This window comes from Varanus komodoensis, unplaced genomic scaffold (assembly GCF_004798865.1).
Source record: "Varanus komodoensis strain SLA01 unplaced genomic scaffold, ASM479886v1 scaffold1, whole genome shotgun sequence".
NCBI classification, from domain to species: Eukaryota; Metazoa; Chordata; class Lepidosauria; order Squamata; family Varanidae; genus Varanus; species Varanus komodoensis.
In genome coordinates, this window is record NW_025335268.1 from 105,273,828 (window position 1) to 105,301,108 (window position 27,281).

Consider the following 27,281-nt stretch of genomic DNA (forward strand, 5'->3'; position numbering starts at 1 on the left):
AATAGCACTTTCAAGAGGAATTTCAGAGGAAACCAAATGGGTGGAAAGGGTGATATCTTCCTGTCCCCCACCCAAAATTCTCAAGTCAGCAAAGGAGTTCTCTCACAGCTTTTATTTGTAAAAGTGTTAAAGATGAGAAGATGCATAAAAGCCACTGCATGGTTATAGGTACTCACAGAATTCACAGAACTGGGGTAGAATATAATTATTTAGACAAACATTTGAATTTAATTTCCTATTCTATACATTTAAGTATTTCCAAGCAATCAGCTTTACTTGCAACCTGTTTGATATCTTGTAGGGGTCCTTAGAGTACCATACCCAGAGGACTGCCCAGAGTCAGTTCTGAGCCAAATTGAAAGTGGCTGGGATGTGTCACTGCATTGCATTAATTTTAACAGTTTTTCAAATAAGAACTGTGTTGACTCTGTTTTGGGCTGAGGGCCAAGTTGAGTTGTGGATGCACTCTCACAGGGAACATTTCAATGGTTTGGACCATGGACAAAAGGAGCAAGGCCAATATTACAAGCCTATTATAACTTAAAGCTGTTCTTACCAGGAACTAGGCCTTGCAAGTGGTATTTCAACCTTTTAGAATAGGCAAAATCCTGTACAAAAGCTGGATTTGATCCAGAGGCCTGAAGGTTTGACACCTTTGCTATAATGTAAATAGACATATGCTAGTGAACAAAGTAGATTTAAATTTATTTTACTTCCATTTTTTCTCATCACTTAGTTCATAATACAAATTAGCCCAGTTTATAATATACATTACAGACTGAGTATAGTTTTCCTGAGAATTTCTTCTCTGTGTGAATGAGGCTTTGCACTTAGGCAGGCTTATTTTTTCTCCGCGTCCTTGTCACTAGTCATGCCTAAGACAGAGCTGACAAAATGTTTCCAAAGAATAATTTTTAAGACTCCAGGGGTTTGTGGCTACACCCAAGGAAGCGTCAAATCCTTATGTACAAGAGAGCTGTGCTGTCCCCATGCTTGTCTGATCAAGCACAGGGCTGTTCTTGATCAGACAAGCTGACTTCAGCAAGCTGCAGAGAGAATAATCTAATTTGCATTTAACATTGAAGCTTTGGGAGAAAAGGTTGTTGAAATGAGCATCATCTGAAAAAAGTCAAGGAGATATAGACTTGGGGATATGGCTTATATATACCCTTCCACCACAAGTGAATCCCTGCTAAGACCCCTGCTACAGTGTCTATGGCCCTGGAATGAATCCATAGGGTTTTCTGAGTAGGCTAAATTCCCTTTAGGTTATTCAGTGGGATATGCTTATGGGAACCACAGGATCTCGGGAGAGAACTCTCATGAGGGGAAGTGATGTTTTTCTCCCCCTAAGAAACTCTCAGAAACTTTGTAAATGTAGGAGAAGTTCAAAGTGATTGGAGGGGAGTTCTCCCATCACTAATTTTGATGCACATTTAAAAATGCATAATTTCCAAAAGGTATAAATAATAAAAGTAGTTGCTGTGCACAATACACATAAGGATTATACTTTCAGTATATGGTATTACTGCTGTTCTAGTAGTACAAACATTGACTGGACTTAGGATGAATGAATAGAAATAAACTGAAAACTAAGAACTTTGTTGCTCTCCTACTTCTCCACTACCTATTTTACTTATTTATTTCATCATTTATTTCATATTTGTACCAAGAAAATTTTCATTCAGTGGCTTCCAACCATAAATCAAGCTGCATTAAAACAATTTTTATTCAGAAATCTTATATGCACCAGCATTTTTCCAAAGAAAGAAATATTGGAGACTGGCTGGAAATTATCCAGTACAGTGAGGTGCAGTGAAGGTGAAAGAAATCATGCAACTGCTTCTTTTAGGCAAGACTGAATCCCATCTTGCCATAAAGATACTTTCCCACTGTCCTTTTCCCACTCAGCCAGTCATCGACCCTTTATAAACCAGGAGGGGCAGGGGTCCAGCACACAAGTAGTAGGACCCACTTCTCCTAAAATCCTGTCTACATTCTAAGGCTGTAAGATTTAAAGTTTTCAATGTAACTTGGCAAGAGAGGTCCAGAATTACATCCACTGGATCTGAATCAACAACGGCATCCAGATTGGGACAGATATGATTGGTTCTATATGTGAAGTGCCACGCAAATTCATCACAATGGGCTATTGAGTGGGCCATCTTTTTTTCTTGCAGGGAAATGATTAACCAGAAGAATTATCTTTGGCAGAATTGTCTGCTTATGTGAGAGGAAAATCCCTGTTAGCGATCAGAAAGCTATGTGAATACTTCAGTCTCTTTGGGTAGACCATCTTCATTGGTCTCTTGCCTCTGCAGAGGCTCTTGAGTCTCTGTAAGTCTAAACCCCACCAGGTAGTCATCTGTCCAAGGCAAAATAATTATAGAAGGTCCTTTGTCCCCATGAAGTCCTGAGCCACTCCAGCTAAAGCAAGTCTCCAGCACAACATTGAGAAAGAACAGATGACCTACAGCTTTGATTCACATTTGGACTTGGCTCGATGAGGACACAGTGTCATTCTTAATAGAGAAAGATGAAGGTCATAGGTACACCACATGTCAGAACTAAGATCCTATCAGGTTAGGAGGGGTTTCCTCCTCCGAATTGAGGTGTATGCATTTTTCCGTTATATTGATGGTTTTGGAAGGCAGAACAGTTTGTATTCTGATTTGCTTAATAACTTTCTAGAACTAGTAAAACTACATTTTAAGCATGAAGAACATTTTTGTGATTGAAATATTAACTTCCATTGAAAGCTGTCATATGTTGTTTTCAAAAAGAAGAAAGAAATTATTTTTGCCCCTGAAAGATTTTTTTTTCCTGAAAAACTTGTTCATCTGGCAGCCCTTAAAACAAAAGCTTAAGTATTTGTTGTTTAAACCAGATCCAAGAAAATATGGTGGTAGAATATTCTGCAAACATTAAATAATGATAAAGTGGATTCTCTAGAATGTTTCCATGCAAAGCTTGCCAAGAGCACTTTCTATTCCCAGGAGCATTTAAAAAATCCACTACAGATTTTTATATAGAACTTTATTTTCTTATATGGCTGACTGCTTTCATTACTGGGAATTGTATTTTTACATTATCATTTTCAGGATTTTTTGTAACTAGAATTTTGGCCCACAAAGCCTGTACGTGCAAAGTGGCTTTTCTGCACCCCCTCCCCAGATTCCATTACAGCCCTGTACATTTGTTCTTTACATTTTCCTGATGATTAGGGTCACCTCCATAGCAGGGATAAATCTAACTTAAAGGGTTGCAGTAAGAAAGAAAAATCCTTGTGAATGGAAGTAGTTTCCATTCTTTTGCAAATCAAGAAAAAAACATGAAATTAAAACACTGGGCATAGAAGGAGGAGGTATACAGGAAAGTGAACACTGTATGATTGAGAAGTTGTGGCTACCCTTTTTCCCTTCAAGGGTTGTTGTGGACTTAAGATTCTTGTATTAGTTGGCCATATAGCATGCCTGATTAGTTGCTATGGCTAAACAAGTGTTCATGGGAGGGTTGAGTAGAGAGAGAGCATGCAAGCCCACAGCATGGCTTTATGGCCCAATTATGGATTGACACTGACATTTGGAATGAGTGAATGAGAGAACAATTCCTTTTTGAAGGAATAGATACAACATTTCATAACCCAAAATAATCTTTTTATTCATAGTAGTCTGTGCTTCTGGATCTCTCTTTTTGTTTGTATAACACCAGTGAATGTCCTTTCTGGCATTGTTATTTTGTACCTTCTCATTCTCCACATGTACACAAGTCTTGGTGGCTCATGAATTACAGCTGAATGGCTTTCTCTTTTGAATACAGATTTTTCCATGTCCAGTACTTATCCAAAAGGCTCAGATCTAATCAAGGATTCTTTTAATTCAGCCATTCTTAGTTAAAGTTAATGTACATTGTGTTGCTCCATTTTCAGATATCTGTTTGTCCATCCATCCATCTGGTTAGTAAAGTTGTATCCTGATATTTGACTGAAGCCCTCAGAGAGGTGCATAATATTTCCATTAATAATCCCTGCTCATTACCCTTTAGCCAAGCTTAAGTCGTATGTGTCACCAACTATTAGTTCTTTTGAACACAGAGATGGTGAGCAGTAGAAGTAGCAACAAAACTCTTTTTCCTGGCTTCTGACTTTCTTAACAAGTCCTGTCTTTCTTAATAAGCTATTTGGGGAAGTGGGAAGATCAACTCCAGCTGTCCAATGTGTTCTTCCCCTGCCTTTCTTTCTCTACTTTTTCTTGCAGGGAAATTACTATATGTATGAGGCAATTTACACTGTATGTCAGTGACCAACATAGTGCACTGAATTGTGGAGTGGGAACATGGAGTCAGTCTCTTGAGACCCTGGATGCTGTCCTGACAGGCCAGATTCTAAGGATATCTCAGGGGAGAGACACAGTAATTATGGGAGATTTCAATCTCCTGGATATTACTTGGGAGACTCACTTGGTGGTGACAGCCAGGTCATGTCGCTTCCTAGAAGCTATTGAGGGAGCATTTTTCACACAGAGGATTCGAGAGGCGACGAGGGGGGGAAACATCCTTGACTTGGTCTTGACCAATTGGGAGGAGCAGATAGATGAAGTACAGATTAGGGGAGCTCTGGATGTGAGTGATCACTCCATCCTTTGCTTTGAGATCAGGGGACTGGGGACGTGCAGCAGGTCAAGCACTAGAAGCTGGGACTTCAAGGGGGCCAACTTTGGCCAACTGAAGGCCAGACTGGGGAAAGTCTCCTGGGATAGGTTACTGGAAGGTAAGCGAGTTGAGGAGGGGTGGATAGCACTCAAAAGGGAGGTTTTGGAGGCGCAAGCCTTGACGATATCTCTAGTCAGTAAGGTGGGGAGCCAGAGGAGAGTGCCGCCATGGATGCAAAAGGAGGTGGTTGGAGGGATTAGATGAAAGAGGAACCTCCATAGGAAATGGGTACTGGGGGAAATAGACAAAAGGGTATACTGGGAGGAGGAGGCCCGTTGCAGAAGGATTCTTCGCAAGACTAAGGCTGATTACGAGCTGAGACTTACCAAGAATATCAAGAGCAACAAAAAGGGCTTCTTTCAGCATGTAAATAGGAAGAGGAAGGGGAGACAAGTGGTGGGACCACTAAATAAGGAGGAAGGAGATCCAGTGACTGATATGAGGGAAAAGGCACAGATACTAAATAACTATTTTGCCTCTGTGTTCTCCCCAAAGCAGGATGGGGGATATCCGCATAGGAGATTAGATGAGGCTGGGGACTTAGGGGCACAGATTAGAGTCACCCCCCTTGAAGTCGAGGGGCTCCTCAGGGCATTGGGCATTACAAAGGCACCAGGCCCTGACGGGTTACACCCGAGAGTACTTAGAGAGTTGGCAGGGGTTCTCTCACGCCCGCTGGCCTCCATTTTTGAGACCTCGTGGAGAACGGGTGAAGTTCCAGAGGACTGGAGGGTGGCATCAGTGGTCCCAATTTTCAAAAAGGGTAGTAGAAAGGACATGGGGAATTATAGACCGGTTAGCCTTACGTCCATTGTAGGAAAAACAATGGAAAGGCTCATAATAGAGAGAGATCTAGTGATGCTAGATAGGGAAGGGAGGCTGACAGCCACACAACACGGCTTCCGCAAAAACAGGTCCTGCCAGACAAACCTTGTGGAATTCTATGGCAAGGTTTTGTGATGGCTAGATGGAGGGGATGCAGTGGATGTGGTATACTGGATTTCAGCAAGGCCTTTGACAAAGTGCCCATGATATCCTGGTGGAGAAACTGAGGAGTTTTTGGATACACCAAAGCACTGTCCAGTGGATTAGGGCATGGTTGACTGACCGAAAGCAGAAGGTAACCATTAGCGGGGAATCATGGGGATGGCGGCCAGTGACAAGCGGGGTCCCCCAGGGCTCTGTCCTGGGGCCAATCCTGTTTAATCTTTTCATTAACGACATGGAAGAAGGGGTGAACAGTCTGCTGATCAAATTCGCAGACAACACTAAAACTGGGGCAGCGGCCACAGCTGAGGAGCAGGTACTCCAGTTCCAAAAAGATCTGGACAGACTATGGAAGTGGGCAGGAGACAACAGGATGGCGTTCAATGTGGATAAGTGCAAGGTCTTGCACTTGGGGCATAGGAATAGCTGTCATAAGTACAGGTTAGGTGATAAGTGGCTGGAGAGCAGCACTTGTGAAAGGGACCTCGGGGTACTGGTTGACTGCAGGCTAAACATGAGTCAGCAGTGTGATGCGATAGTCAAGAGGGCGAACGCCACCCTTGGTTGCATAGCCAGAAGTGTGGCTTCTAGATCAAGAGAGGTATTACTACCACTCTACACGACTCTAGTGCACCCGCAACTGAAGTATTGTGTTCCGTTTTGGGCCCCTCATTACAGAAAGGATATAGCCAGGCTGGAGTCAGTGCAGCGTAGGGCCACAAGGTTGGTGGCCGGTTTGTAGGGGATGGGGTATGAGGCGAGACTGAGGGAATTGGGTCTCTTCAGCCTGGAGGAGACTCAGAGTGGATATGTTGGCGACATACAGGTATGTGAGGGGGTGTCAGAAGGAGGTGGGTAGAGACCTGTTCTCCCCTGCAGAGGAAGGCAGGACACGCTCCAATGGAGCAAAGCTCAGGGAACCAAGGTTCCATTTGGATGCCAGGAAGCACTTCCTGACAGTTAGGACCCCGAGGGTGTGGAATGGGCTTCCACGAGAGGTTGTTGAGGCCCCATTGGTGTGGGTGTTCAAGGATAGGCTGGACATGCACATGGTGGGCATGTCGTGAGTGGAGCTGGCTGGTGCCGGAGGTCAGACTAGATGGCCCAGGAGACCCCTTCTGACTCGCTCTGTTTTCTATGTTTCTTCTCTGTTATCTCCACATAGTCAAATAATTCTGAATGTGCACATTATAGGCATGTGTTCTTTGTTCACACTGCAGGAGGTGGCAGATGGCTGTTGACTTTGAGATGAATTAAGTCAAGAACGATTGTTGTGTGAACCAGTTAATGTATGTTCACTGTTGGAACAGGGTTCTAGAAGGACATTGTCCTGAAGTGACTTTCTAGGCCTCCTTTCCACATTTTCTATTTCTTTACATACTAGAAGCAAAGAAGGTAGTTATTGTTTTATAGTTTCCATAGCTATATTGGAATGCTAATTGACAAACACCTGATTTTTGAATTGTGGGTTTCATTTGAGCTGACATACTTATGAACCCTCCTTCAACAATTTCATTTGCATGCAGTGACAAACTCTGCCTAAGTAACTAAAACATGATTAAGATACTTTGAAATAGAAAGTGGAAAATTAAATTGTCATTCACTATATTATTTTCTATTAATTACAGAAATTATAGGTTATGAGTGATATTGCAGCCTCCATGTTGCTTAAATTGCTTCAAAACTGAGGACATTTTTGTGGTTACCTCTTATGTGAAATGTGCCTTTATTCTAAACTTTAAAGAAAATATGTTTGACAAATGCAGAATGAATGAGCTGAGTAGAACAATTGCTTGAAAGTATCTGCTGATACTTCTGCTTAATTGTTCTTAACTTTCCCCCTGAAGAATACCAGGAACTATTTCTTTGTAGGCAGTTGAGCTAATTGTTATCTTCAAACTGTGTTGAACAATTGTAACAAGAATAATGCAAAACCCAGATGGTTTCAAATTAAAGGTGATACAAGCATTTAAAGGAATAAAATCCATAATTACTGGAAAATGCTGAATGTTAATCATGTTTTGCAAAAGTATGATTAAATATTGCTTTCTTAAAATTAATGTTCATATAATTACAAAACATCATTATATGTATGATTCCGTGTGACATTTCTTCCTGATCTAAACTGGTGAAAGAATTGTTAATATGACACATTGCAACAATTGAACTTTTGCTTGTGGAAAAGTTTAAAATATCAAGCTTTTCAATGTTTTCTTATATAGTATTTTTAAAAATTTGCTTGTATACCTCCAAGGTTCATGACGCAGAATCCTGCATACAATCCTTGGTATTCCCAGTTAAAAGGCTAAGGTTGCGATTGATAGGAAAGATCTTTGCATGGAACCCTGGAAAGCAGATAATAGTGGGTTAGTTAAAGAAATAATTTTATATGATATAAGGCAGCTTCCTATGTTCCATGTGCAGAGGTAAAGCTAAGAGAAAGTAGGTTGTGCAATGCAACAAGTCAGCAGCTTGTTTGGAATTACCAAGGCCTTTCTCCTGTGCTTGGAATGATAAGCCAAGATTTATTGGTGGAAGGAATTCAGCTCAGAGGACTTGCTTATTTTATTTTATTTATTTTTTGATTTATATCCTGCCTTTTTCCTACAAAGGGCTCAAGGCAGCTTACATCTCCCCCTCCATCTTAACCCCACAAAACAGCCCTGTGAGGTAGGTTGGGCTGAGAGTCTGTGACTGGCCCAAAGTCACCCAGTTGGCTCCATGGCTGAGCAGGGACTAGAACCCAGATCGTCTGAGTCCCAGTCCCATGCTCTTAACCACTACACCACACTGACTCGCCTTACTTTATTTATTTATTTAGGAGACTTCTATGCCACCCCATTCGCCAAAGCCTCGGGGTGGCTCACAACCATAATTAAACTTCAATAGAATAATATAAATTAACAATATACCACTTTACCACTGGTTCTCACGATTGAGCAGTTGCAATCCTGGAGATCTGTGATCATTTCTAGTCTGAGACAGCTTCTGGAGCAACAGCTTGTAGAGAAGGGGGCATTTAACTTTTTCCTCATGCTCCACTTCCCTAATAATGTGCAAGCTGCTGTTAGCCCTAAGTAGGAAAATACAGTTCTTTGTATTAGGCATGAAAGGTGTTTTGTTTTGTTGTTTGAGGGAGGAAAAGATTAAAACTGGGTACCAATGTTCCAATCATCAGTTCCTCCTCTTAGCCCCCATCTTCCAAAAATGCTTTTCCATAATATCAATGTCAGCCTAAGTCTTACCTAAATTTAGCATTACAAGTGTTGAGAAAGGCTCCATCCAATGTGGAAGCCTAGCTTTCCTCACAAATAGATAAAACAATTTAAGCACAGCATTACTACCAAATCTGAAAGCAAGAGATATAAATAGCAGCACAGAAATAATGTTTACATATGAAAAGTTTCGCCAGGCTCTAAAATGATATCAGGGTGGGTGTTAGGTGAATCTTTCTGGCATCTTGCAAAGAAGCATTTCATAAATGGAGCAGCGCTGCCAACAAAGCTTAGTCCTCAGTTGCTAACCACTGTCACCACCTGCTCTGGATTTCCCAGAGCTGTGCCATAGCAGTGAAAATTGGCATAAAGACTGAGCTCCAAGTTCTAGAGCCAAAAGTCTAGCTCAAAAGAAGCTGAGCTCATGTTTCTTGCTAATGAGGGAAGCCTGTGAGACCCACAAAGCAGAGCCTGATGTTTCTGTAGGCTACAGCTTCCCCGCCGCCCCCCAACAGATCAGTACCTGAAAGATTGATTTTTATTACTGGTAAATTTGCTTTCCCAACAGCTAGTTTAGGAATCTTTATATTGCAGTACACAGGTTCTCTCATTTTCACTTGCTGCAGAAGAGAAAATTTCAACATCAAGTAAAAACATTATATAATAGTGATGCCAAAGTGCCTCATCATGAGCCATAGCTATTATGTAGTATGTAGAGAGGAAGATAAATACAATCAAATGAAAGACTTCCTTGAATAATAATCTGGTAAAAAGGAAGCTAGCTCTGTCTAGAGCAATGCTTGAAAGTTTCCTGGTAATTTGTTTTTTTAAATGCTTATTTAAAATTCATTGTAGGAATTAACATAAATTTGGGAATAGTTGGGTGCCACGTTAAACATATTTATTATTGTTTACATCTTTGAAACCTCTTATAAATATTTCATTCCAAATCTGTGTTCTGTGTCTTCCTTGCTGTTTTGTTTAGTGTTCCTGGAACAAGATATTCTGATTCATTTTGTGTTTAAATGTTTAATCAAACCAGTTAGAAAGTTTGTGAAAAAATTTTCTTCAGGGTGACTGGTCCAGTAAACAATATTTCTTGTCAAATATTCATCCTCTGTGTATATCTGTGGAAATCGTATATAGATAGTGACACGTAATAATAGAGCCATGTGAAAACTCAGGCCTTTGGGGATACTGACTTACTTGCTAAAAAACATAGATTCTGCAAGCACAAAAGAAAGATTTTGTTACTAGATATACTTGTAATTCATGTGCATAGTATCTGCATTTATTTTTTGACATGAATCTGGAAGCTTTTGATCATTTTCTTGAGGAAAGCAATTAGAAATGAAAAAATGGAGAGGGAGGGAAGAAAGACAAGGAAAGAGGAAGCTAGACTCAGAAAGAGTGAATTCCAGCATATGTTTTTTCCTGGACTTTCTCACCTAACTGTGTACTATATTTGTGCCCAGAAAAGTTCTGCACATTTAATTATGAATTTATTAATATATTTTATTAAAATAAGCATTGCTAAACTTATATTGATGGAGATTATTTTGAGAAACTGTGCTGGACCATTCAAGCATTATGAAAGTCCATCACAAATTAACTTTTGATCTGACCATTAGTTCAGTAAGTGCAGTAAATTAGGTTAGTTAATACCAAAACTTGAAAAGATTGATTCTTCAAGCATTTCTAGCCCAGGAGTTGGTGCATCTATGATGGGGTATGATGCTTTTGCTTAAAAGACAAGTATGTAGGAATTGGATGTTTAGGCAGATCAGAGATACATGGCAATAGCTGATAAATGTGTGTATTCCTTTGTCCCCTTCACACACATACTTAACTGGTTCACATAAATGAACTAGTTAACCATTCTGTGACTGGGTTTAGGCAACACAATAACCCAAATTCAAGGGGTTGTTGTTGAAATGTAGGTTCTTGTGTAGTCTGAACCCAGCTGAGATAATAAAACCTTCACGGCTCATTCATGGTAAGCATAGTGAATAAACCATGGCATTGTTAGCACAGCTTGTTTCAAACAACAGGATAACTTGCATTACAACAATCATCAATGATTCAACGACAGCCCACATTCAACCCTTTCTCTGCAGTGGCACCCCAGCTATGGAATGTACTCCCTAGAGAGATCTGCCTGGGACAGTCATTATATGCTTTTTGGTACCAGGTCAAGACCTTTTTATTTTCCCAATATTTTAATGTGTAATATATTTTAATTATTAATTTTATTCCAGTCATGGGTTATTTAGTTTTATTACTGTTGGGGTATTTATAATAAGATGATGGTATTTATTTGTATTGATACTTTTATTGTTGTATTTATGGATTAGCTGCAAGCCATCCAGAGACTCAGTGTGATGGGAGGGCCTAAAAATACCCCAAATAAATAAACCCTAGAGTGTGTGATTCTCATGCTATCTGAACTCAGTGTGTGAGTTTACATGCGGCAACATGTGGTTTCTTGCCCAAGGCCCCTGATGTGTCCAACAGATGACCAGGCTGATTCTACATTCCTGGAGTCCTCCTCTCGGGGAACTCTATGGGAGCACTGAAGTTTCCTTCTGTTCCCATTGCTGCTGCCAGCCATTTTTGGCTCACTATGGCTTTTATTGCACTTTTGAGAACGTGAAAAGGACCAATTCTGACTGGCCAGGAATAGTCCCTGCAAGATCCCACTGGTATTTTGGAAGGACTTCTCTGGGCAGCAGTAAAAAGTAATGTAATAGTAGTAGTAGTAGTAACAGTGAGGCAGACTACCCTCACCAAAGGCTGCCGAAAGTCTCCACCTTCCGATAGCCCCCAGGGTTAAAAAAGACTTAATCCCGGCCCGTGACAAAGAAGCGGCACTGAACCGGCACACGTTGACCCAAGACTTGGGGAAAGAAGAGTCTTTATTAGACTACAACAAACACATATACACAAGGGAAAAAGTACAAATAACTTCAGCTACACAAGAGTAAGGGAAAAGGGAGAAAAGGATGAGGTAGATAATTCAATAGTTTCCAGAGGTTTACCCCCTTCTGACCATCCCAGTCTCTAAAGCACAGGTCCTCAAACTACGGCCCACAGGCTGGATCTGGCCTGCCATGCCTATTTATCCAGTCCATCTCAGAGGTTTTGGACTCCTCGCACCTGCACCTGCCACCGCCTCACCGGCCCACTCCCGCGGGTACCCCTGCTACACTGGCCCATGCCCGCCACTGGCACCTTTCAACTGGCCCCGTTGAAAAAGTTGAAGATCCCTGCTCTAAAACAACAAAGACTAATTGAGCTAAAAACCTAAAAACTGTCTCACTGCACCAAACCGGTCTCCTCAGAGTAACTGGCCTGATCTTCTTGGCCTCAGCATCTGGCTGCTGGCAAACCTCTGCCTGTCTCCAAGGTGAGGCGCAACAACCTGGCCATCAGCATTCTTTTTATTCCCTCCCCAAGCTAGCACAACCTTTTGATCCCCTGGGGGTTGTTGAAAAATCCAAACCTTTTACCTTACTAGGGTGCCAGACCTGCAGAGCCATTTGTTTTATTTTCCTTATCTCTCTTCCTGCATCCTGGCATTTGTCCCAGCTGGGAGGATATCTAGCTTTGTAAATGTTCAGACCTTCAACCCTTCTCCTCCCACTGCATGACCTTGGCGCCAGTGTCCCTGTCATTTTATTTTTTATTTTATTTATTAAAACATTTTTATGCCGCCCCATTCGCCGAAGCCTCGGGGCGGCTTACAACAGGTCATGACCACCTGTAGCTTCCCTGGTCTTCCCACCAGGCCTGCCTACTCCGTCTTTTTACCCTTGCAGTTCCTCAAGCCTCAAAAGGCCCTTTCCATTACAACAATAACAACAACAAATTTATTAATCTTTTGCTTAATAAATGCATATTTTATGCATATTTTTGAACTTGAAAGCATTAAGGAGACTATATGTATTTATAATGCAATCGTATACGTATCTGCTCAGAAGTAAATCTCTCAGATTTAATGGAACTGATTTCCAGGTAGGAGGTATTAGATTTCAGCCTTAAATATTATTTTCATGTACTTCTTTTTAGCTAACACAATGTGTGTTGTGTTATCTACAGTAGAACTCTACTAGCAGATTCACAGTTTTATGAGAATATGTAAAATACTTATGTGCTGTAAAAACACATGCATTTATTAAAAAGTAATTACAATTCATGTTTTCCTTTTGTTTCCTTTCCATCACAAGAAACTCCTGGCTTAAACATTAAATACTGAAACCACACTCTGTTTTGGTACTTTTGCTCAAACAATTCAACAGTCATCTTTGCTATGCAAAGCAGATGCTATTTTTGAAGAAGGAGTAGTTTGGAATTATTTCATATTTCAGGTTGCATATTAGAATGCATTTTTTTGTTTAGATCTATGAATGGTAGTGGATCAGTTAAGGAACAAATATTACAAACAACAAATATGTAAGCGCTGAAAAAAATGGCAACATGTCTGAAAATTACAACTGCATGTGAGACATCTATTTGGTTGTGCAGAGCAATTGTATAGCATTTAGATAGGATCTATAGGACCATGGGATTTGAAAAGATCTCAGTTCAAATAAGAACATTCTATACCAGACTTTCCCTTTATTTTGAAATAAGATGAAATATGGGTTGTTGGTGAAATGTGGATTTCAGTGTAATCTGAACCCAGCCTTGCTAACAAACTATGGTTTGTTATTGGACTGTGAACTATGGTTTGTTTGTACAGCTAAGTTCAGACAACACAATAACCCATCTTTCAACAACAGCCTGGCTCAATGATAAACTCCTTCCTTATATGCCCTCATGCCCCTTAACATCTACGGGAGAGGCCCTGCTCTTGGAACCCTCCCTGAAGGAGGTAAAAAGGATGTCTATTCGAAGTAGGGCCTTCTCTGTGGTGGTGCCCAGATTGTGGAATGCGCTCCCCAGAGAAGTTTGCCTGGTGCCAACTCTATACTCTTTTCGACGTCAGGTCAAAACATTTTTATTCAAGGGTTATTTTAAAAATTAGTATTTTAATGGTTTTAACAGTCCATTTAATGGTTTAAAACTTTGACAACTCCAAGGCACCCACATGTCTATCATGAATGCAAGACAAGGATATTTTTGGTTAGTTGTTTCTTGTTCAAAGGCAGAAAGAGACGAAGTGGTTTGGCTGTGCTACTACTTTGTTCCTTAGTACTTAGTAGTATGGACATATCTTCTTTCATTTTTGTGCAGGCAGTTCCTACTTCTCTCCTAGACCTACTGGATAAGATCACTGCCAGTAGAGGCATGACATCAATTCTCTGCCCACAATCCTCCCAGACAAATTCAAGGGGAAGTGAAATTGGATGACCAGGGTAGGGGCAGAAACAGAATCTTTCTTCAGAATCATTCTTCACATAATCATTCTTCAGTCTACACTTAAGGTTCATGCCACTCATGAGGGAGATATTTTAGGCATCTGTGGTGACAACAGAAGTCCAAAATATTGGTTGTTTCATATTCCTCTTCTATTTCCATGATTACTGGAGGTGGTGGGCTGGCCTGGTTATAGAAAGGGTGGTCTGCTGCTGCTGGAAATAGTAGGCATTAGTAGAAGAGAGGGTTAATTCACAAAGATGGTGACAGTTGTAAATGATGGGCAATTAAATTAATGTACTTGATGATGAAAAAAGGACCAGTGAAATGGGCACCTAGCTTGTGGCTGGGTTGATACATGGAAAGATGCTGTCTTGATATGCATATTTGATTTCCTACCATTAGTATTTGCTGGATAATTTGTCTCTGTCCAATTGCTCCAGTTCGAGCAATTCCACAGCCTGCAGTTCCTGTAGATGTTGATCTGCAACAGCAACAAAGATAGAAGGTGGTGAGGGATAAATCTGGGTATCTGCTGAAGGGAAGAATGAAGACTCTTATTTATTTATTTATTTATTTATTTATTTATTTATTTAGCTAAATAAATAAATAAATAAGCAAGCTAGCTAGCTAGCTAGCTTATTTAGCTAGCTTCTATGCCGCCCCATTCGCCAAAACCTCGGGGCGGCTCACAACAATAAATAAATACACAATTAACCATATAAAACAATATAATTGGAGACGTTAGAGGACTGGCATACATAGAGAAGCATTCTCATTTCCAGAAGTGACTCCCTGAAAAGGATGGGGTCCAAGCGTACTTATAAGGAGAGTGCCTAGAAGTAAATACTAGATTAGGCTCAACAAACTGCTCTTGCATGCTCAGAGATCCTTTCTCTGTGTTTGTGTTTCTGGAAAATGCATTTGTTAATGAAGGATGTTTTGCAAAAATGGTCTGTGGTTTTGAATGTGCAATGGGAGGAACCCTAGTTCACAAAAGCAATCCTCTTTAACCTGGCTGTGTGAAAACATCTTGTGCTTGTTATCATCTTGTGTTTTTCTGTCATGGACAATAAACATGAGGCAATGGCAGCAATATTTTCTGGTTGCAGTACTGTGGATGCTGCCTGCTCTCCCTTGGGTAGCCATCCTTGTCTTATGGGAGAAAGCATTGCCCTATTGATCGGAGGAGCTAGTGATAGAGAGGGCAATACAGTTTCATTGCAAGATGAAACGGGGACCTGCTGTTTGTTTGGCTTCTTGGTTGTCAGAAAGCACTCCAGACACCAAAAATGTGTTCATACCCCACTGGATGAATTACAATTTCTAGTAAGAATCTCACTGCATTCCAATGATAACCTCTGAAGCTAGCTTAGGGAAGCAAAGAGTTAGAACTGGCCTGAATACTCATGCATAAAAATTTTTTTTCACATAAAAGGGCCCAATTATGTAGAGGGGAGGGTTCATAGTGTGACACCTACAAATGTTTATCCAAACTGGAAAATTCTAAAAACAGGCACGTTACATTTAGCTTCTGCCTCTTAATTTGTCAGTAATATTTGTGCACTGGAAGTGAATTAGCTTAGCTATTTTCTACTGGAAAATGCAAGATAATAGTAGTAGTAGTAATAGGTGATGATGATGAAAGGTTCTGTAGTACGCACTACACCGTTTTATGCTGTGACTATTGTATGCTTTGTTGTTGGTCTTTTGTGTAGCTCTTTATTTTAGCTTTTTATTTTAAACAACAACAACCAAAGATGAATTTCTGACCTTCATTATCATAGAAGTGCAGAGAGAACCAGAGAGAAAAGGTGTCGGTCTAAGAGTAGAGAGTTCTAAGCTTCAAGTCTCTGCTTCTCAGTCTTAAGCCGATGTACAGGTTGTTGCAAAGATCAAGGGAAGTGGGGTGGGAGAATCATGTGTGCTTCCTGGAGTTCCTTGGAAGAAAGGCAACATACAAATGGAATACAGAATAGTAATATAAACTCATTTCCCCTAAAGTTTCTTTCCAGTATATACTCGATAGTGGTATCCTATGCATTTCTCCTAAGAGTAATCCCCACTGAGTTCAGTAGGACTTACTTCCATGTATATGTATACGTACATAGGACTGTAGCCTAAATTGTTTAGCTAGCCATTTGTTTTAAAATTATCAGATAATAAGCAACTTGCTATTTCTTGTCTTTTTTTCCCCTTGTGCAGGTGTGATTCTGAAAACAGGTACCTTGGTAATCCACTCAGGGGAACATGTTACTGTAAGTATATATTTCGTAGTCCTCTAATGTTTCCCATTAAATAAAATTCATATGGAATTATTCCATCATAATGGTGTTATCAGCTGTCACTAGTCACTGAGGTGTATGTACAAATGTAATAGTCAATGACTGTGGGAAATCTGAAAATTCAGTAGTCACAGTTTCCCTTTCCTGCTCAAGTATTAAGCTGAATTATAGGCAAGGCAGGCTCTCTCAGCCTAAGCAATATCACAGAATGAATATGAGGATAAAATAGAATTAGCCCAGGTACACTACCTCAATGTCTTGAAGAAAGGTAAGATGCACATTAAAAAAAAGGATATCTTATTCATTTTTGCAATTGGTCATTGAATTTTTTAAAAAAGAATTCCAAGTGTGTTAAGACTAGAAATGGGCAAAAGTGCTTTGCTTTCAATGAGTTGGCTTGCTCACGACTGTTGGCAGACAAAACTATTACCAATGTGGTATTTATAAATGACTAAACTTCTAGAAATTCTGTTGTGTGTTTTAAACAGGTAACATTAAAATCAGTGAATGGGATTGCCTGATTGATATCAGTTGTGTTAATTTCATTTATTCTTGAATACAAGATTCAAACTTGGAAAAAGTTTTAAAAATAATAACTCATACAGCTAGAACTTGAGCAAAGAGTGCAAATTACACATATTTATAACGTGGTCAGTGACATATATAATAAAAACAGCAACAAAATATAAAATAAAATGTACCACTGTTTACATTTTAAATAGTAACACTGATTATGTAGTTGCCTATTAAACATTTTGAGAATAGCCATGAAAGCTAAATGGTAATGAAAACAGAAAAGGCCGCTTTGCCTGATTACAAGACAGTTAGTTAACTATGACTCATTAACTACTCTGAACATGTTGGTTGCATTGCAACTTGATTCAGATACAGCCCTAGTTTGCCATGATGTGTGAATACAGTGAAAATGGTTGTTTGGGCCTAGAATCCCTGGCTTCCTTTAGGTTCCTGAGTGGTCTGTTAACGACCCCAACCAACCAGGCTCACTGAAGCAGTTTTGTAATTTGGGTGGTGTGAAATGACATGTGCAGGGTGATTAAAAAGCCACCATGGCTTATTAATCCAATCATGCAAACCAGGTCAAGACATCTTGTTTCTGTAGACTTTCTTGTTTTCTGCAGATTTACTTTGTCCTTTAAAAATAAATGCAGCCATATGTAAGTGATGAACAAGATGTGACACCAATAAGACTTGTAGATACTGGACACCTCCAAGAAAAATCTTATTTCTTATTATTCTCTAGTAACTCTGCTTCATAAATCTTCTTTGTCTAAGATGAATTGCACCATGTCCAGATAGCCTTTCACCTTTAAATAACTAAACCTATTTGTCTTCTTTAAATTTCTTTTTTAAAACTTTGTGTTCTTGGATTGATATCATATTTCATACGGTAAACCTACAGTATGAATAAATTCATGTATTTTTGTGTTAATTTATATTCTGTGTTGATACCAGATAATTTGTTCTGTCAGGGTGAGTGCTCCAGCAGGAAGAGAAGAGCACATTGGGCTAGGCTGGGGGCTGCTTTTATAGTGGTACTCATGATTTAATGAATTAATGGGCTTGCTCTGTTTCAAAATATTTAAGGATGACAGCCCTCTCTTGGATGCACACCTCAGTGTGATGTTGGGCTTTGAGAATGTCAGAAATGCCAAGAACATTGCTGTCAGACTCTGTCACTAGACTGATCTCCTCGCAAGGTAGGAAGGATCAAAGCTGAGACACCAGACTATGATGCATCCAACCTCTTTAGGAGTAGCAGTCACATTAGCAGAAGAGAAGGGCTATCTCCAGTGATGATGGGATGGAGACACTTCTGGGCAGCAGTAGCTGAAGGCAACACTGGAAAAGGATTTTTTAGAGACAATGGCAGTGAAACTCAAGATGACTCTGGTTAGTACAAAGCAGAAGAAAGCAATGGTAAATCTTGAACGTTCTTGTAAACCTTATAATGGAACAAGCCCAAATGGCACAAGAGATAGTGCCAGAAGATGAAACTCCCAAGTTGGAGCGCAGTCATCAATTACTGGGGAAGAGTGAAGAGAAGTATGAAGAGAGCTGCTGCTAATAATTGCACAAGGATTGTTGCAACCCACCTGTCGTGCATGCAGCCCCGACAGAGACAGTGACTCACGAGGAGGTCTTGTGCTTGGCACCCCGTGCCCAAACCCGACCCCACAACCAAGTCTAGGGGCGGATGAGCAAGCAGCTGCACCTCCCTCTGACTCCTGGCCCATTGAGCAAACGCCTGAGCCCTCGTCGAAGCTGGATAGCCCCGAAAAAGAGGATGCTGCAAGTTCTACTCAGAAGGAGGCAGAGCAAACTGCTCCTTTCCCCTCTGACACTGATCTCCCTGAGGATGAAACAGAAGACCCAGTGGGCGTGGTGGATTCCTCTCGAGCATCCAGTCTCCGGATTTTACAAAGATATGAACAGCGACAATCTTTGTTACGTAAGAGGGAAGAAAGGCGTGACTTAGAGGAGTAGACCCACGTGGGCTCGGGGAGAGAAGCTATTAGAGGGTTAACATCTGCATCCCAAAGACCTCAATTGAAGGGCTTATCTCTAGAGTTGTACATCTTGTAGGTAATTAGCACTAAAGGATTGTTTGCATGCCCGGCTGCCCGCCCATGACACCACCCAGGCTTCTTTGGCTGTTGGGCAGTATGGCAATCAATCAGTCAATCAAATAAGGTAGAGTAAAGCTGAAGGGAAAAGTCTAGTGCTTTTGACATGCATACAGGTAAAAGGAAAGGATACTGCTGCACAACACATGCAAATTGTACATGGAAGTGAGAGATATAAATCAAGGCAAACTGGAAACCATAAAGCAGGAAATGGAATGGATAAATGCCTCAGTGCTTGGTGTGAGAGAAGGTAAGTGGACTGGAATATGGCATTTTCATTTTCAGACAAACCCAGAAAAAAATAGAATGACTTTAATACTGAGGCAAGTCATAGCACGACCAGTAAGGTCCAACTGATTAATATCAATCAGAATTTGTGGAAAACCTATCAATATAACTGTCATTCAAGTCTATGCTCCAACAAAAGATGTTGAAGAAAAAGAACTGGGAAACATTTGTACAAGTGTCCAAGAAAAAGTTGATAACACACCAAAACAAGACATGCTGATAATCATTAGTGACAGAAATGTTAAAGTAAGAATTGAAGCAGAATCAAATCTGTGGGAGAAATTGGCCTCATGGTCAGAAACGAAGTAGGAGAATGACTCATAGAATTCTGTGAAGCCAATCATCCATTTATAGAAATTTTCAAGTAGCCAGTCATCAGCCGGCCAATTTAGAAATCAAATAGACTACATAATTGGATGTAAAAGAGGGAAGATTATTTTCTCCAGGTCCTGCCGAATCAAGACCAGGAACAGATTGTAGTGGTGAGCACGAACTCTTACTATCAAAAATCAGAGTAAAGCATAGTGTCAATGTGCAACTTAAATAACTTTCCTGAGGGATTTAAAGTACACATATGAACAGTTTTGCATTAATGAACTATATTGATCAAGAACCTGTGAGAATATTGAGGAAGAATTCCAAAAACAAAACACCAGTACCTGTAGCAAAAAGAAAGGAAAAAAAAAAAAAAAAAAAACCAAAGATGGATGGCAGAAGGAACATATTTGCTAAGGAAGGGAAAAGTGAAAGCCAAAGGTGACAGAAACAGGGTCAGAATCCTGAGATTAACTTTTCTGGTTTTTCTGAGTAAGTGTCAGATATGTGTTTTTAAGTGTTAATTTTATGTTGGTTTCTTACCTACTATGCAATTTCTTTTTTTTCTTCAAAATACCTTTGTTAATTACTGATACTTTATCAATGCTACAGATTTCTCTTGAACAGTTTTATATGTGCAGGTGTGATCCCACAAGAGCTTCAGTGCTTTCCTTTTTCAGCAGATATCACTGTTACTAAAGATGAAAAGAAAAACACACACACACACACACACACAGATGGAGTAGGTAATCATTATGTGAAAACAAATGAACAAAACTTTTAAGTAATGAGCTTTAATTTAAAGCTATACATTTTAAGGTGAATACTGGAAACTTTATTGTTAGTGAGTTCGGTATGCTGAGTTTGAGAATATGCAATTTGTAAACTTCCCAAAGAGCTTTGGCTATGGGAAGCATAGAAATCGATTATGTAGCAAATGGCAGAATACTCATTGTCATATTTGGGACTGCATATTTCTTCTAAAGTAAAATGTTAATATTTCAACAAAATATATTTATCAAATGAAGGCCATGTTTCTCATACACACACACACACACACACACACACACACACACACACACACTTTTAAATCTAAGTTCAAAATAGTCTTGAATGTATGATTTATTTCAAGGAGATGATTTGAATAGAATTTTAAAAATCATGTAAGTATCATTAGTGGAATATTACTTTATTTCTTGATGCTAAAAATCTGCTTTCTTGATCAATTCCTTAAAGGAGCAGAAGCTTTGTTATTCTATTGGTACTTATACTTTATACCATTGGATGCCTTTGATGAAAGCCATAATATCTGTGCTAATATTTATACAGGGATAATCCACATGTAGGTCATAGATACGATGCCACCATCACTTCTGTATTATATAAGAACAAGGAAGAATTCCAACATAATGTTGCAGTGTGAAGTGTTCCTGTTCACAGCTGCAGAATATTCTGCTTCACTCTCTCTCCCTCTCCTAGTTTTCATTATGTGATCATTGAATACAGTCCATTGGCCCCTACCTTTTTGAAGTACAGTTTTGATGTATTTCTGCCAAGCTTCAGGGTCTCTCATTCCTGCTGCTACTTCCACCTTCTGTGAGGATGGTGCTGTTTTAGCTAAAGATTGGCAATGGAAAGTAAGTTCTCTGTTAGTATTAAATTCTGGAATCTTGTGCTCAAAGCTGTCATACATTCTTCATTGATTTTAGTTTAAGATCGATAAAGATAAATGAGAACTTATGAAAGCAGAAGCTTCTTTTGAAAATAGATATACTTCAGAATTGGGAGATGATTAAGGAATAAACTAAAATAATACTCAGAACAGTGCAGCATCCCAGAAATTTACAAAGCCTTAATAGCTTTATATTAAACATGCAAATTTCTTTTCAATGTGGTAAGTGGAGACTTTGCATAGGAATAGACCAATGTAAAAGTATTAAAAAGAAAGTTCAAAATAAATGTGGTGATAGTAATAGCATGGAATATGTATAAATGTTTCCACTATTTTTGAAATGAAACCAATGGGAGTAGAATTTGATACTGGGTTTTCAGTGGATTTACTATCTCTGTGGAAAAAAGCAAGGAAGATAGAAAATAATGAGAGAGTAAAATAATGAGAGTTAAAAGAGTGAATGTAGTCCATGTTTCTTCAGAACATTCAGTTTTATATGCATAAACTAAATATTCTGATATTTGTTTATAAAACATACCACATATCTGCCCATCTAGTGGCCAATGGGCAAATTAATTTGGAATAAATGCATAGATTCAGAGTGAATGCAAATGATAATTTTACAAACATGCAGAGCCTTAAAAAAGCAGTACTTTGTCAAGTGCTTTGATTTTGCTTTTCTTTTGTTTTAAATGATGCATGTTGATGAATCCTAGATGGTAAAGGAGGCATCCAGATTTCTGGATTAGCTAGTAGCATCTGCAAAGCATGTGGTTTCTGAGTCTGTGCTCCTGGGCATGAGGATGGGAATAAGTTGCAGGAACAGATGGTTTTTAACTGATAAGAGAAAAAAAAATGGTTGGCTCTGATGCCACCTTTTTGGTTTTAACAAACTCATATTTAAAGTAAATGCTGATAATGAAACAATTATCACATTTGTTGAAAAATATGTTGGAGTTAACAATTTAATAAACAGATTAAAAACTCAACTCTTGTAGATTGGGAGAGAGTGAAACTGGTATAACATATTATTTAGTTAGAAAATTTCTATGCCGTCCCATTCGCTGAAGCCTCGGGGCGGCTCACAAAACATCAATATTGTGACCTTAACTTTTGCTGACAAATTGAACCTCTATTATATAACTATAAGACACATAAAAAATGAAAGGGTGGCAATTTACAAACAGTGTTTATGGTATTCACTTATGATCCCCCTCCCCCCCTTTGCCTTTCCTGAATGTCGGAGCTGTTGACCTAAAAATAATAGTTCTTTATCACAACTTCCAACAGTTTAAATTTGCAGATTTATTCCTAGATGGTGACATATCCTCTTTCTATACCTTTGAAAAATGGTATGTACCTTTGAAAAATGGTAAAGATATTTTATTTAAGCATTAATCATAGAGCATGATATATACTGACTGTGACAGTATAGGGCAAAAACAGCAAGAGCACTGTAGGGCAAGTCTATAGGGCAAGAAGAGATTGCCGGGGCATGAACAGTGCTGTAGGCAACTTAACCAAGCTGGTAACCAGTTCTGAACTGCCAGCTTACTCTGACAAAGTTTATAGCTCAGCTGAGAATTGATCCTTGGTCTAGCCGGGCTTTTTATTGCAGGCTGTGCATTACATTTAGTAAATTAAGATGTTTAAAAGGCCAGTCCTTGTGCCTGGGCAGCTAAGACAGACTTGGCGTGGTGCTGCCCCTTGCAGGAAGGAGGCGAAGTTCAAAAAACCGTTGCAGGTGAGAATAGTGGTACCTCAAAGAGTTCTTGCCTCAGGTATGCTCTCTGAAGTTGCTTTCATTCTGGAATGTCCTTTGAATGATTAGTTTATTTGGAGCTTACTTATTGCCTTCTAGTTTCTAAAATTCCCATTTGTTACTCCTTTTATTTTTATTTTATATATACCCACTTTTCTACCAAAAAATAGTCATCCTTCAAGGTGAATTTTGAAGGAACTGATAGTATTTGCTGCCCTTAAATTTATTCTTAATTCATTTGTATCTCCTGAAAATGTCTTTATTTCTTTGAAGTATCCAGAAATATTTCCCCTTTGGGAAGAGTTGGTTAGCAGGTATCCTTTCATAACTTCATCTTCAAAGAATAGCTTTCCAAGGTACTATTGTTTTTCTAGAGCAGCTGTGGCTTGTGCAGATGTTCCCAAGTTGAAAAATATATCTCAGCCCTAGAAACTTGTGGCTTTAGAAAGCTGGTACTATTGTGACATTTCTTTTCTGGCCATCAGGGGAAGAACAACAAAGAGGTGGATAGTGACTGTGGTTACTCATATTTCCTACTAGATCCAGGAGATCATGGCTAAGAGTGATGGGCCAGTGGTAGTACATGAGAGTGATGATAAAGCTTACTTTGGAGTATTCCCAGAAAAATGTACAGGGAGCAATACTGTTCATGCCAGCAAATGATTTGATCAATCATTCTGTAGAAAGTAGCTTCCATATATATTGGTGCATAAGATGACCAGTGAAACTGAAAATAAAAGAGCAAAACTTGGGGGGGGGGTCATCTTATACACCAGGTGAAAATTTTTCCCTTACTGTAGTTTGTCATCTGTGTTGGATTGTGGGCCTCATGTGTGGCTGTGTGCCCCACTCTGCCCAGAGTCCAGCCCCTCTGGAGCACTCACCCCTCTGGGACCATGCATTCATTCATGCATTTATTTATTTATTTATTTATTTATTTATTTATTTATTTATTTATTTATTTATTTATTTAAAACATTTTTATGCTGCCCCCATTGCAACAAAGCTTCGGGGCGGCTCACAACATCCATAAAATAAACATAAAATACAATCAATAATTTAAAAACTGGTACCATCTCAGCTATATATTAACATCTATAAATACAATAGTAATAAATTAACAGTTAAAATAACGTTTAAATAAAAAGGTCTTTGCCTGGCGCCGAAAAGCAAATAATGACGGCGCCAGGCGGACCTCTCTGGGGAGCGCATTCCATAGGTGGGGCACCACCACAGAAAAGGCCCTCCTCCGGGTACTCACCCTCCTAATATCCTTCACGGAGGGTTCCTGGAGAAGGGCATCTGCTGCCGATCGTAGGGGGTGGGCAGGCATCATTCTGGGCTGGCCACGGTGACCATTAGGAATTCCCTGCTTCAGGGGAGCTCCTCCTGCACTGCATCAGTTCATGGTGCACAACCTCATGCCTGGTTCCAATTCTGGCGCCTGCCCACCCTTGCCGCTACATACTTCCAATTTTCAGTGGTTCTTGCATTGAAAATAATAACTTTCAAATATCTGCTTCCCAATTAACACTGTTTTAGTTGAAAGCCTTTTTAATGGCTTACCATATATACCAGTGTATAAGAGGCCTCATGAAAAATTGGGGCTCATCTTATACACCTGACATATGATAAACATAAGACAAACAGCCCAAAATATCAACCTTGTTTCATACACAAGTTGCCTTATACGCCAGTATATACTGGTTTGTGGTGTCCAGTTAGGAGATTTTAAAATTACTGGATCCAGTATGCTTGCTACTGTTTACATCTTTTTCACCTTTCAAATATGCATATGCTCACAAAATTTCTAAACCACACTTATACCATATCAATTAATGCGTATTAAAACCACATTCATGGATATTAATCTTGGAACTAGTTCTAAGTCCTATTCCATAAAAAAATCAGAAAGGGTTGTCAAACACTAGGTGGCAGCCTTACAGTACTTAAATAGCTTGTTAAAGTTACGTTTCATGGAGATTATTTAGAATATAAATAAAAGCAATATTAATCTGTGTTAGAAGTTAGTTTTAATCAATGAAGTTGCAATTTCAAGTAAACAAGGAAAATGGTGCATTACAAATACAAATACAATACAAAACAAAGCAAAAAAATTAAGAAAAGGATTCTGGGTGACTCAAGAGACATGGCCTAGCAATTTGATTTTCTGCTACTGCCTTTTTATTGCTGGTTTTCTTCTGGGATACCATTTGTTTAAACTAAATACCTACTGTAATTGTAAAGCTGTCATGCTTGACTTAGAGTAATGAGTTCCAGCAATTATGTCTGACACTAATTGACTTTGCAGATTGAGGCTATTTTTATTACTGTTAAATGTGGCAGTGATCATCACTGCAAACTGTCATTGTACTTTCAATATTTGGTAATTTAGGAATAAAAGCTGTCTAAAAGTCTCTCTAATATTTTGGGATAGCTAGTGGAACAAATTGCATATTGAATTAGAATCCCAATATATTGTGAAGGAAATAATAAATTTAGCAGATGGTTTATCCACAAAATATGGCATAACATAATGAAGGCATTGGATAAAAATAAACTTTGTGCTGTTCTGAAATTTGCAGTCTTTCAGAGGTTTGTGAAGTAACAATTTGCAAATGTTGCCTAACCGAGAGTTGACCCACTGATGAGGATCAACAATGTTTTCCAGCTTGTGTTTTTGCCTGCAGGGTGGTTCAGTATTAATATGAAGAATGATGTGAGTAGAATTGGTTTTCTTGATGGAAAAAGACAATCCATGAGGACTCAGGGGTGACCACTGCCACTTTGTCTTGTCCCAACGTTTTTGGGTCTTGGAACACTTTGAGAGCATACGCATCATAGACTTTATAGTCTCCACCATGTTTTCAGTGAACAATAAGAATAGACAGTATTCCTCTGAATGTCAAAGGCTGGAAGCAAACAACAAAGCAAGTTCATCTTTTTTATCTGATGCTCCTGAGGTTCCACAGACAACTGGCTAGGAGATGGACTTTGATATGACAGCCAAACCCTTCTTACCTTCTCATGCAACAATCAATCCATTATAACTCGTCTCCCTAGTGCCTACACATGTGTACTGGATTTTTAAAGTAGATTTATCTTTCTTCCAGAATCCCTTCAAAATTTATTTCCCCTCTAAATGTTAATTTTATCACCCAAGTCGCTCCAGTATCATTTCTCATATTAGAAAAGCTAATTATTTCCAAATCAATTTCCCCTTCCAGAAATTCAGCTTTCCAAGATGTTTTCAAAGACATTTTCATTGCCTCAGGGAACAATCTGTTGGGGATTCCTATCTGCCTCTGCACTTTGACATCTCATGTAGATTGCTAGGCATCTCATTTCTGACATCTCATGTAGATTGCTAGGCAGCAGATTTTGGCTATTAGATTTGCCACTTCAGAGTATGAGGAAAGGAAACTGAGGCACCACCAAGGTATGTTATATCTTGGTAGCACCAGTTTACCCCCCCCCCCCCCGGCCTGCTAAACACCCTCTCAAATGCCTGTTTACTCCTTCTCTTATAACCTGGAAGAAGCAACTGGTGCAATTCTTTCTGTGCCATATCTGTGTGGTGTGGGGGGTGAGGAGTGGAACACACCTTGGATTTGGAATCTTTGCACAACTTACGGCTGTTTAGACACAGTCTAGTAGCCCTAAGATCACTCCACAATATTTGCTTTTCTCTCTTGATTCTTTTATTTAAATCCTCAGTGCTAGTGCTTGTTTTTTTTAAATAGATTACTGATATAATACCAAGAGTCTCAGTTTAATGGATTTTAGATAGAATTGAAAAGTGTCTGCCTTGAGGTCACCTTGACATATGTATCTAATTAGGGTTGTAGCTACAGCAATGGACTATCATGATGTTTTTATGACAAGACATTCTTTATGTTCTAGAGTCTAGCTGGAAAAGATCCCAATATTTAAAGGGTTTAAAAAATCAGAGAACTATCATTTTATTTGAGCAAATATGTTACTGAAACCCAGTAAGATATTTGTATCAGGAGAATGGTTCTACAACTCTCTCCATTTTATCGC

General features: G+C 39.3%; 1 protein-coding gene across 4 annotated transcripts in view; it reads left to right on the plus strand.

The window, feature by feature from the left end:
• Window positions 1–27,281, plus strand: part of ATRNL1 (attractin like 1) — a 619,481-nt gene that overhangs the window by 200,208 nt on the left and 391,992 nt on the right. For all 4 annotated transcript variants that reach the window (XR_006415620.1, XM_044439583.1, XM_044439591.1 and 1 more), the window contains exon 21: window positions 16,476–16,528. Coding sequence is in view for 3 of the 4 variants with exons in the window: in XM_044439583.1 (XP_044295518.1) it covers window positions 16,476–16,528 (53 nt within the window). In the remaining variant the exon portion in view is untranslated. The remainder of the gene's footprint in view (window positions 1–16,475; window positions 16,529–27,281) is intronic.